At 26.4% G+C, this 13,236-nt stretch overlaps 2 protein-coding genes across 2 annotated transcripts; one reads left to right on the forward strand and one right to left on the reverse strand.

Annotated features, from left to right (window-relative positions):
• Positions 1-1,494: 1,494 nt before the first annotated feature.
• Positions 1,495-3,806, forward strand: WDR79 (Telomerase Cajal body protein 1 homolog). Its single transcript, XM_011507329.1, has 5 exons — positions 1,495-1,910; positions 2,302-2,777; positions 2,911-3,143; positions 3,241-3,474; positions 3,554-3,806. The coding sequence occupies exons 1-5, from the start codon at positions 1,623-1,625 to the stop codon at positions 3,781-3,783; spliced, it is 1,461 nt and encodes a 486-aa protein (XP_011505631.1). The 5' UTR covers positions 1,495-1,622; the 3' UTR covers positions 3,784-3,806.
• A 243-nt stretch (positions 3,807-4,049) lies between these two features.
• On the reverse strand, positions 4,050-12,507 carry LOC105367751 (putative histone-lysine N-methyltransferase 1). The gene is made up of 12 exons (XM_011506525.1): positions 12,065-12,507; positions 10,993-11,309; positions 9,043-10,632; positions 7,795-8,300; positions 6,926-7,305; positions 6,099-6,565; positions 5,754-5,852; positions 5,517-5,615; positions 5,111-5,197; positions 4,794-5,042; positions 4,477-4,572; positions 4,050-4,298 (listed from the first exon to the last, which is right to left on the reverse strand). Exons 1-12 carry the CDS (start codon positions 12,300-12,302, stop codon positions 4,266-4,268), a joined length of 4,161 nt encoding a protein of 1,386 aa, XP_011504827.1. The 5' UTR covers positions 12,303-12,507; the 3' UTR covers positions 4,050-4,265.
• Positions 12,508-13,236: the final 729 nt, after the last annotated feature.

The raw sequence follows: 13,236 nt of genomic DNA on the forward strand, positions 1-13,236 counted from the left end.
CTCTCTCGACAACTCGCTCACTCGCTCACTGTTATTCCTACCCTCTCATGCATTTTATGTTGAAGGAAATAGGAGAGGTGCCTGTAACAAGACCGTCACGCGTCAACATTTTCCTTCTTGCATTCGCAAGGGTGGGAAATATAATATCAATCTATCTCTCGTTTAGAGTTTTATGTATATATATATATATATATATATATATATATATATATATATATATATTTAGAAAAAGTATACAAAATAGTTTATTATACTAGTTTTATTCACATAAAATAGTTTCAATCGTATAATGCTTGAACACATTATGTAAACGCATAGATTTAATTTGTTTATTAATCTTTATAGTTTCTTTATGTCACCGTGAAGCTACAATACATTTGTATTGAAAATTTATATGTCTTAGATCATTTTTTTTTTTTTTTTTTTTTTTCCAAAGCATTAGAATAGTTTAACAATAAATACTTTAATAAAATCATAAAAATGATTGATATTACATTGTATTGTTCCATATACTCACCAAATTTCAATTTTTAATCATACAACAAATTACATTACTTCATACTTGTTCATCACTGTTGATCAAAGACATCACAATAATGATAATTAAAACGAACAATTCAGTACTTTTATTACTATACATTAGAATATACGATAAATTTAGTTAACTAATTTATAAAACTATGAAGATATAAGATTTCATGATATTACTCGGTAATAAATAAAATATTTCTTTTGTATTTTCGTTTATATATATATATATATATATATATTTCTGTTATATCAATTACTGATTTATTTTCTCATGTTTCTTTTTAATAAGAATATTATGCATTTCATCTGATATTTTAAAATAAAAATCATGGTAATGTGACCGTCATATTCACTTTACCTCCTTTGTTTCTATTCCAGTTCCAAGTTCCCCGAGCGCAAATATTTGTTTGATATGGGATTTGCAAGAGACTTCGTATAAGAATCATGAATGAAAGAAGCTTATCTTTGGACGTGTTTGGACCTCTATTTACTTACGAATTTTTATTTACTAATTATATACTATTCGTAGTTAGAATCCTTACGGTGTTATTTATATTACTTAGGTATATACATAACTAAATATAATATCCTAGCATTAATGTATAATTTTCAATATCTTCCGAATCTTTCTTATAACAATAATTATTTTTATTTAAAATTGTAACAAACTTTTACACTACTTTTACATAGCATTTACCAAATCTAAACTACAGTAATAAATTTACTAAAGTATCAACTTATATATATATATATATAATTATATCCATGTACACATCTAATTATAATATTTTATTATATTTTTAATTTTTCCAGTATGTATATTATAAATTATAATTGAAAGTGGCGCGATTGGCAGATTAAACATTCATTCGGCGATATGGCGTAAGAGATGAGGAATGTCATGTAGTTGAGCAACATTCTACTCTTTTACCTTAGTTTGTCAATGTTTGCCGGTCGGGGCGATTTGTTTACATTAGCAAAAGGTGTAATAATAATGTTGATAATGTATCATATTAGGATTGTATCGCAAAGTATTGCTATTAAAAAAAATTTAATGTTGTAAATAATATTGAGAAGTTGTAAAAAATAAGATGAATGATCGTGCGATTAGTGATCGACGATTTTCCGAAAATCAACCGCAATTACAAGAAAATAATGGAAAAACAGATTTAACAAATGATTCCTCGGACAATAAGAAAAACAAAAATGTTGTGAATAGATGTAAAAATAATTTAAATAATTCGAAATGTAACAATCGAAGTTTATCGCTTGATAACGAAGAATTAGAAGGACAATTAATTAACAATAAGATGGAAATTGATGACAATTCATCCCTGTTGAATAATAAAATAAAAGATGTTAGTGTCAAAGAAAAATTGCAAAATGTAATTTAAAGACTTTTATTTGACACATTTTTTTAATTATTTCATACCCATAATTATTTTAACTTTAATAAATTATAAAAGGAAATCAAAGATTCGAGTAATATTTTTGTAGTTTCAATAATTTTTGAAAAATAAGTAAATATAATATAATATTATCAATATATACGAACCGTATCATACAAATATTTTATTCTAATCTTTAAATATAATAAGCAAACTTTTATTATAAATTCTATATTCGAATCGCTATAAAAATGCTTTAAATTAATAAATATAATAATCTTATTATTCAATAATATCATAATTTAATATATAAAAATTTAATACATTAAGAATATTATAAAAGTGATTATTAAATAATTTTTTATATTTCTTATATTTTCAGGATAATCTTGTCAATGGTGAAACCTTTAATAATGATATTCAAAATATAGATCATACAAACAATGAAGGTCAAGAGTATTTGCAAGTATTATATAATTGGGAAACACCTACTTTGATATGCTCAGCAGTAAATGACTTCAAACCGACAGACACGAATGAAAATTTTACAAAGGGTTGTTATTGGTCACCAGATGGTACTTGTATTTTGGTACCAGCTGAAAATTTTAAACTTCATGTATTTGAATTACCTCGTGAACTGTATTCTGGAAATCTGCCAAAAAATTTTCACGTATCTTCTTTTGAATCATCGTTAAAAGTTAAAGAAGGTGGACTGATATACGATAGTTGCTGGTTTCCATACATGAGCTCTTGGGATCCCTCCACATGTTGTTTCTTAAGTACAAGTCAAGGCAGCCCTATACATCTTTGGGATGCTTTTACAGGGCAACTTCGAGCGACTTACCGTGCATACAATCAGTTAGCATACCAACAATGTTTATTATATGAAAATGAAATAAATTAAAACGAAATATATCCTTTATAATCGTTAGATTGTGATTAAAAAGAAATTATATTGCATGAAAGATTATGTCATTTTTTATTCTTTTAGAGTAGATGAAGTAGAAGCTGCTATAAGCGTTCGATTTACTAATTTTGGTAAACACATTTGGAGTGGATTTAAAAATGTCTTAAGAACATTCGATACTAATCATCCTGGACGTCAAATAGATTCTATTTACTTAAAAAAAGATTTTCCTAATATTACAGGATTAGTTTCATGCATTCGTGAAAATCCTGGAATGACAGGGCTAATTGCTTTTGGGACATACTCTAAATATATTGGTAATATAAATTAATATTTAATATTAATTATTATAATATAACAAATATATTATTTAATTTATGTTTATTTATATATATATATATATATATATATTAGGTTTATACAAAGATGGACCACTTTGCTCTTTTCAAACAAGTAGTGGGGTCACGCAAATTGAATTCAGTCCTTGCGGTACAAAACTTTACTCGTCTGTTCGCCGAGGTAGTGAATTTTTATGTTGGGATCTTCGAAATCCTGGCACTGTTTTATATTCCTTGCAAAATCGTCAATCCGATACCAACCAACGAATACATTTTTCACTTTCTTATAGTGGAAAAGAAATTATTTCAGGTGATTATTAATTTTCAACAAATATTTTTTTCCTTCCAAAAATATTAATCAATCGTATAATTTATTATGCACGTTTTAGGGGGAACTGACGGTGCAGTAAGGATATGGCAAATTCCCGATAATCTTCAAATTGATGAAGAGTTAAACCCACATTGTAATATTCAAATATCAACTGATTGTATTAATGGAGTGGATTTACATAAAAATTTACCTATACTATCAGTTTGTACTGGTAGTAGAATTTACGATAATGAAGAAAACAAATATCGTGATAATAGTGTACGTCTTTATTGGTTAGGCAATAGTTGATAAAAAATGTACAAATAATGAAACTTGTAAATTTATTTTCTATAAATACATGAAAATAAGTTTTTTTTTTTTTTTTTTGCAAACAGTTTAACTTTATCATATAATAAAATATTTTAATTATATTATTTTTATACAACAGATTCAGATTATAAAAGTAATCTTATAATAATTATGTATAAAATTATTATCAAAGATCATGAGATCAACATTTTTTTTTAAGATATTCAATAGAATTATAGATTAATAATTAAATATACAACAAACAGATTCAGCTGGTGTAATATAATAGTCTATCAATAGATTTCAAAGCAAATATAAGTAAAATCTGTTATATGATTTCCTTTTTGTTTTTTTTTTGTTTTTTTTTTTAAGTAGGTATAAAATTAAATCAAGATTTATTGTTAATCTCATGCTCTTACATACATTTTTATCTTTAATACACAAATCAGTAATAAGTAATAAATGTATTCCTATTACTAATTTTAATCTTCTTTCTTTGTGTTTACTCGTGCTATCTGTAACATAAAGCATTTATAGTACGTGAATATCAAATTAAAAAAATAAAAATTAATTTGATTCGTATCCACAAGTCATTATATAAAATGTATATATATTAAAAATCCTATTAGCATTAATTTTTATAATCGGTAATATTTAATATTTTAAATAAATATAATTACATTAATTAATTACCCGTAAACTTTTTCGTCTATTCGGTGTTAATGTTTCACCTATTGTATTATTTAAATCAGTCTGCTGTATGTCTCCTTCCAAATTCTCTGTAAATCTCTAAAAAAATTATATCAGTATAGTTCGTTTATTTTAATTTTATAACACTTAATTAAATTCGTTAAATATACTTTGGAGGAGTATTTTTTTAAACTTGGTATACTTGCTAACTTATTTTCATTAAAATTTGGTTAAGCTACAATTTTCTGTATTCTTTATATTAAAAAAAAAAAAAAAAAAAAAAAAAAAAAAAAAACGACTTATCAATATAAATAATATACCTTTGAATTTCTTCTTTTTGAATTTGGAGTTACAATCTGTTTTGAAATGTTCTTTAAGCTTAATTTTCTATTTATTGGTGTCGAGCTGGTTTTTTTAATATTATTTTTCTCATATTCAATATTATCAATTTTGTTTATATTATTTGTTGAATTGAGAACTTTTGTTGTCCTATTCAACGTTATTTTAGCGATTTCTTCGACAGATATGTTTGCGTTATCTTCCCTTAACTCTGTACCGATAAGCGATTTCTACAGAAAAATGTAACAATTTTATTAATGCGTCCGTAGATTAATAAATATTAGATAAATTAAATTACTTTTGTATTTCTCCTAACTCTAGGAGTTGTTGATGACTTTTTATTTTCATTAGCAATTTCAATCACTGGAGAAACTATTTCTTGTATCTAAACACAAAAACATTCAGAATATTAATATGATAAAATCTTACATAAAAAAATTATTTATACTTAATTAAACATACTTAAAATAAATTAATCATAACATTTTAATATTAAAAGCAAGGATCAAATAAGTTAAATAAGGTAAGTATATATGTTTATTTCTTTGATTAAGTTTTGGTGTATTTAATTTTTTTTTTTTTATATAGTAGTATGTACTTTTAAATGAAGCCTGTACAAAAAGGAAGAAAATCTCAATTATGCAGTATAAACTAATAAATGTTATCATATGTACAATGTAGTATTAATAATAATAGTATCTTACATCAGAATTGCTTCGCTTTAGTTTTGGTGTGTTTAAGATATTTTTTTTTTTTACAATACTTCTTTGACATATGATTCCATCTGCATTCAAATATAATTCCTAATTTTGGAAATAAAAATGATGTTTAAAAATACAGTAATAATTTTATACATAAAATAATTATTTAATCTTAAATAAAATTAGTGAAGCATTTTATTACCAATTTTTTATAATATAGCATAAAAAAAATATGATTACCTTTAACTGATTGTTTCGTTCAGTAGAGCAAGGTGAGTTGTCTGTATATTCCTGTATACTGTCATTCACTTCCATACTTAAATCTTCATCAACCTTTTTCTACATAATACATACTTATAAATTATCGTATATTATAAATAATTATCTTATAATATTTATTGATCTTAAATTTTTTTAAACATTCCCTATGTTATTAAAATAACAATTGAAATAAATTAAAAATTAATCATTCATAACTCAGAATTTTTTAAAAAAGTTTTAAATCAAATCTGCATTTACGAGAGTTCGATTACAGCATATAATCTAATAATAACAATAATAATTATAATGCATAAATTAGCATACCATAGAGCTTTTTAAATTTAATCTCGGTGTTAATGGCACTGTAAAGTTTCTACTTCTAAGATTTCGCGAATAACTTTCATTTAAATCTTCTTTGAACGAAATCTGTTTTTTCGTTTTCGTCGCTTTTTTACTAGAATCTTCGACTTTGCTGTCCATTAAAGTCAAAGGCGACACAGAGAGCATAATACTTTCATCCCTTATTGCAGATTTCGGAATACTTAAATATTTGGTAGATGAATTCTCAGCTGTTGTATCCATTGGAGACAAGGGATTACTTTCTTCACGAATTATGATTTTAGGATTTCTACGTTTACGAGGAGTATTTTTTACAATATTTTTTTCACTTTGATGTGAAAAATTTATTAAATTATTACTTTCTTCTTCATCTTCTGTATGAGAGGTGTTAAAGCTGTCGCTTTCAAAATTCAATTTCCGTTCAATTGGCTCTACGCATTTATTAATTTGATCTACAATTATAAATTATAATTTATGAAAAAAAAAAAAAATAAAATAAAATAAAATAAAAATATTAATATAATAAAATTAACAAATACGTTAAAATAATTTGGATTTCTGAATATTTTTATTGTAAATAATAAAGATTTTATTCCTTCGATTATATCTCAATTATTATTAAATATGAAAAAATTTATCAATGTTAAAATAATATTCTTTAAAAATATATTTTTTAAAAGAAAAAAGTAATTGAGTTTAATTTATTTTAAAATAAAATTTATAATGTTTCCAAAATATTTTGACAATGAAATTTTTCTTTTCAATAATGTCAATAGTATATTATAAATAGCCAATTAATGTAAAATTTTCACCGCCATTACTGCTTTTATTATTTTCTAACTGGTAAAACTCCATAGGCTGCTCTTTAAACAAGACTTTATTTGAAGATTTTCCAGTAAAGCCTATTAAATCATCCTTGGATGATTTGAGAATACTTTTGGCTGGAGTACGACCTGAATTGACGTAGACGATCGAGTCATCTAGCTGAATCTCCGGCGTTTTACACATTTGACTAAGTTTCATTACAATCAATGGACTTGTAGTAGCTTTTTGGCTTTGTGACAATTTCTTTATTAGAGGCTGTAACTTATTTGAAGATTTTGGCGTAGAAGTTCGACGAGCGATTTTTTTTGCACTTTTGACGCTTGAATTTCTAGAGTGTTTTTCTCCGTGAAAGTTAAGATTTTTATCTCTATAAAATTTAAAGTAAAAAATTCACAGTTATGTTACTTGTATATAAATAATTTTGAAGTATAATATATAGAAGTTATTTGTTATTATTTCAATAAATTCAATTTTAGAAAATAATTTATTAATAAAAAATACCAACGATCATAATTATAAATTGTGAAATATCGTAAATATATTTTTCTTAAACAGATTCCCAATACCCTGTTATTTATATATTCTTTTATTTTATTTTATCTACTTCCATCTACTTTTTAATTAGATTAAATAATCAATATTTTGTTAAAATATATCGTTTATTATTTGTTTACACCATTGTTATCATATTTATAATCAAATAAATAAAAATGATATTTAATTTCTTTATGAGTTTAGAAATGAACGTTTCTTTTTTTTTTCTTTCTTTTTTTATCATTCATACCTACATACACTAGATTATTAAAATTGACGTTAATATAAATTAAAAAAATGTTTTTCGAAATTATTAGCTTACTTGTGCATCTCGACATCAACATCGATATCTCCACCCCCAATCTGTTTCTTTCTTGCAGCCATAATATGAGCCCTGAGTGAACTTGGCTTTGTAGATAAAGTTTTTTTTTTATTAACTATCCTCTTTGCCGCTACAGATTTCTTTTTATGTAATTGTTGTGTGTCCTTGACCTTCTGCGACTCCTTGTCTATCCAATTCATGCGCTTTAGCTCCTCAAGTTTGTTGAATCGATTGTCGCAGTCTTTGATTTCCATATACATCATGTCCCAAAATCCTTGAAGATCTTTACACGTTACAAGCATTTCACCTTTGCCGGTTTCGCAATCAAGTACCAGACTACGAAAGCGCTCAAACTTTTTGTTAATAAGCAGTTTCGTTTGGCCAACTGCTGCTTGTATCACATCGCGGATCTCTTCAGGGGTAGTATCATCTTCTTTTACTACATTCCAAAAGTCGCAGCGCTCATTTAGTCGATCAATTTCTTGATTAAGAATGTACTTGTAGTACTGTAACAAAAATTGTAAATATTCTTATTATTATAGATTGTAAACTACATATTATTATAATAGCACATGCACAAACATACGCATATATACATCCATTAAAAAGTATTGCAAAATTTCATTCCCTTTCGTATGTATATAAATGACAAAAAATCAATAAGCATCTTTTCATAATAAATGATAAATTATTGTTTATGTTTATGTTGATATATACATCGATTTTTAATAGGGAATTATCTTGTTTAAAATTATGATGTATTAATAAAATTAAGGGCTTAATATAAAAGATAAATCTTAATGAGCTTTTTGATTAGATTAAATAATAAATATTTTTCATGAAAACTATACTTTTTTTAATTAATTAGTTATTAAAAAGCTAGTTCCTTGAATTGGTATTGTATAATTCTGCACATTATGTATTGCCGCAAATTGAAGATCGATCTTAATTTTGCAAATAAATTTTCATTCGGAATAATAACCAGGCGCACATTTTTGTCGTTGTTCTAATAAATGAAGCTTGGGTTGAAATTTTATTATTTTATGTTTCGTATCGTAAAATTGTAATTTGAATTCTATATTTAGGCTTACTTGAAACACGAATTTCTTATTTAAAAATTAAAAAAAAAAAAAAAAAACTCAAATAATGAAATTTCATATGGAGATAACATTATTGGACCATATATGAATTTGAAATAATAATTTTAATAAATGTTTTTGGCGTTGAAAATGATTAAAATATTCTTACTTGAGCTGTCCGCTCCTCTTCTTCTACAGATATGTTGAGACTCTGCATGACCGTGTCCTTCGTTGGAATTTCCGTGGGTGAAGATTGATTCAAACAGTGGCGCTGAATTTCCTTACGAACACTACTTTTACCTCGACTCGTTACTATGTAAGGTGAAAAGTACGCAGGTGGTTTATCCAAAAGTGATTCTTTAGTAATCGATAAATTTAAACTAAAATTTTGCAAACTGTCGTCTTTCTTATCCAATGTTTTTCGTTTCACTGGTTCAGAAATAGTTGATACATTCAATGACTCTGCCAACCATGAAAAATTCGTTTGATCGTTAGGCAGTAATTTTGGACTCGTTTCTACTACCATGGAACTTGCTGATTTTGAAGCCTTTTCAGTTTGTTGTCTTAGCGAACGACGCGGAGAAAACTTTATCAAGGATTCATCTTGCAATTCGTTAATGTACTTTTGAGCTTCATTGGCTACTTTCGTTACTTTTTTTCTACCATGTGATTTCATTTTTTGTTGATCAGTGATACTTGAATCCATAAGGTTTAACCCTTTAGAATCAGCATTCAATTGCTCTTCTGACGTTTCTTGATAGTCCAAAATAAAATCTGATTGCTTTACAGAATCATTAATGCTTTTATCTTCGATAAGAGACTTTCTATTGGATATTTTTGATAATTTACTTTTCTTTTTGTTTAAGTTAGCGGAATCTATTGGGCTAGCATTTTTAGTCGAATCTGAATTATTATTCAATTTCTGATTCTCTAAAGGAAAACTGCTTTCCATCTCTGCATTATTAATGCTAACAGTTTCATCGGTAGATATTTTATTAGATTTCTTTCTATTTGTTAATAATTTCGTCTTCTTTTGTTTCGAAAAGCTAGAATTCAATTTGGGGCTTTTACAAGTTGAATGGATATTTTTCTGAGTATTTGTTCCTTTTCGATTTTCCACAATAGAATGAACATCATCTGTTTGGCTTGTAGAACCAGCAGCTCTATTTGTAAGTCTTGTAGATCTTTTACTTACCATTTCACTCTTTTTTGATAGGTTGGAGGTAACATTATTTTGATCCTTCACAATTTCTTTACTCTCCATAGAATGTGTCATCCGCTCTATAGTTGAATCCATATTGTTTAAGGAATTCTTTTTATTCGTCGTTGACCTTGTATTTTTTTTTAAACTAGTATCTATTTTACAATCAGTATTAGTATTTTGCTCATTTTTTAGAATTTCCTGATCGTCGAATGAAATTTTTAGAGATATTGCTTCCACGGATGAATTATTCATCGAATCGTTCAAACTTTGATTTGACTTTTCACAGGGATCGGTATTATAATTTTGATTTAAGCATGTATCCGTCAATGTAGGTAAGATCGATGAGTGAGTGGTAGATGAAAATATGTGGTTTGAATTATAAGATGAGTTTTGGCAAGCCTCGCTGTTACTGAACGATGTATTCAAATTTAAATCTAATTCCATATTTTCATTGGTACTTTCCAAAGCATGACGACCAAACATTGGAAGTGGTATGATTCCAATGGGAGCTTTAAATTGGTGGTCCTTTGGTATAACAGGTATCTCCTCTGTAATCTTGTGGTTATGAAAAAAGTGAACGCAGTTAATATCAGTAACATAATGAAAGAGGGAAATATTAATTTTTAAAATAAATTAAATTATATTATTATTATACATTCTTTTAAATTATCTCAATAATGTAATTAATTTTTTTTTTTAAGTAATTTATTAATACGCTCTTATTTTTGATTATTAAATCGTAAATAATTAAATAATTAGAATATTTAAAATATTTACAATTTTACATCTGAAAATTTCCACACATTAATAAAATTATTAATGTTATAATGATAAACACTTGCACGCATTTGTATTGATAAAATCTTAGTAATTTTAATAATTTATTTAACATTAAATATATTTATTATAATATACCTTGACAGTCGTTTTTTTAGTTTTCAAATTTTCACGTTTTTGATGATTTGTTACAGATTTTATAGCTAAACGTTTTTCAGTTGCTCTAGTCACCCTTTTTGGCAGTACTTCTGGTTGATTTTCTTTATTTCTACAAAGTTTTGTTATTGGTGTAGCTGTTGAATTTTTGGTCAATGGTGGAGAGTACATACGATGATGAACAACTCCAACTTTAAATACAGGTTTAGCTCGTTTTTTTTCTTGAATCCTTCGTCGATTCCTTTCTTCGCGCCATTTCATTAACTGCTGGAAACGTTTCTGAACTGCGGCTTCCAAATCTGTAATACATTTTATCAAAATTAACTAATGAACTGTTAAATAATATTTGTTAAATATACTATATTATTTTATATTGACAAAAAGCGTTTGCACCATTTTAAAACGACATTTTAATTATAAAATGATTTATAATAATTGAACAGTATATGGATTTGTTAGTATATTTTAATAATAAATTTAAGAATAACTTTAATTTAAAATATAAATTTGAGACTAATGTAATTCATAACAAAATAGAAAATAAATGTAAAGAGTAGCTTTAATCGTTGATTAAAACAATTTTATCTTAAGATACAAAAAGTCAAAAAGTCTGAAGATATATTTTTGAAAGTATGTGTAGTTATCAGAGAAACATGTTAAACCAGTCAATTTTATAATTTGTGTAAATACATTTGAAAATTTAAAATATATACAGAATTTCTTTTATAAATAAAAGAGTTACTTTATATAAGAAATTTATATTTCAAAATAAACTATACCTCTTCATGATTCAATGAATTTATCGACATTCTTTTTTAAACATAATTACTCTGACTTATAGTTATATCTATTTATATATAGTTTAAATGATTATCCATTTATAAAGATAATATAATATTTATTATGCATAAGGGTGATGCTAGTTGGGATTTGTTATTTGGGAAAATTGATAAGCCTGCTTAGGTAGTTTTCATTCATTTTCAATTGAAAAAGTGGCGGTAATGAAATACAACGTAAGGGTAAACTAGCTCCGTTTGGATGATATAGAACAAACCTGCAGCAGCTTTTTTCTTCGCCTCTTCTTCAGGATTCATCGGTTTCGTTTTGTTCATATTCTCTTTTTTTCGCTCCAAACTATCGTCCCAATTACAATTCATGCCCCGTTTTATATTGAAACATTCGTTGCGCATTTCGCGACGAGCCTCATCGCGACGTTGACTTCTAAGCGCCCGGTTAATCTCAATATCTTCGCGGCCGAAGCCGATCCTCTTGTATCGCTCCCGAAAATCCATTATCTCACGTTTTTATGTTCTATTATTATATGTGTTTGATAATTGTTTGCTGGTCTGTTTGTTGTCACGGTTAATGACCGGACGGACAAAAAACACGTTAAAACGTGTTGATTTTGCCTCAAGCGAGCCTCTCCGACGTATATCATACGCGCGCCCGTTGCAAACTGCTTTTTCCTGTTGTTTTTATTTGAAAGTCGTAACGAACTATCATAATCACCAAGTTCGATTGAATCAACGAACTCGTGAGAGCGCCGCTAGAGGGATGAATGATTTTTTGCGCATGCGCCTCTAATTTTCACGCTGAACCAATTGAACCGATTCTTAGATTATTATACATTTGCAGCAATTATGAGCGATCCACGAAGAGTTGTATAAGTTTCTATTAATTCTTAATACTCTTACGCGTCGTCCCTTTGTACGTTACATTTATTGGAAAACTATAGATTATTAAATATATGTAACAAAACCAAAAGAACAAACAAAATTACAAATGGAAATTAAAAGTTCTCTACAGTTAAAGAATGCGTATCTTGCTACACGACTCCTAAATTATTCTCAAAATCATAAATTATAGTGTTGTTTAAGTATCATATTATTATGAAAATTAATAAAAAATATAATATTATCGCTTGTTGAGAAGCTATTATTATCATAAGTTTATTTGACTAAAATTTAATGATTGGCGTCGTTTCATCATTTGGAGAAAGCTGCGAAAAAGCTTATATATAAATGGCATTCTAATTCATAATTCGTTTTATTATACTTATATGCGCTTGTTTATTTAAATTAAATTGCATCATATGTTTGATTTGTTCTAAATGAAATGTCACATTTGACATTGTTAATATTTCTCGATGCATACAATACAACATACACAAGCATTAATAGGCTTATATACATATATATATATATATATATATATATATATATATAA

The sequence above is a fragment of the Ceratosolen solmsi genome, unplaced genomic scaffold (genome assembly GCF_000503995.2).
Source record: "Ceratosolen solmsi marchali unplaced genomic scaffold, CerSol_1.0 scaffold6, whole genome shotgun sequence".
NCBI lineage: Eukaryota > Metazoa > Arthropoda > Insecta > Hymenoptera > Agaonidae > Ceratosolen > Ceratosolen solmsi.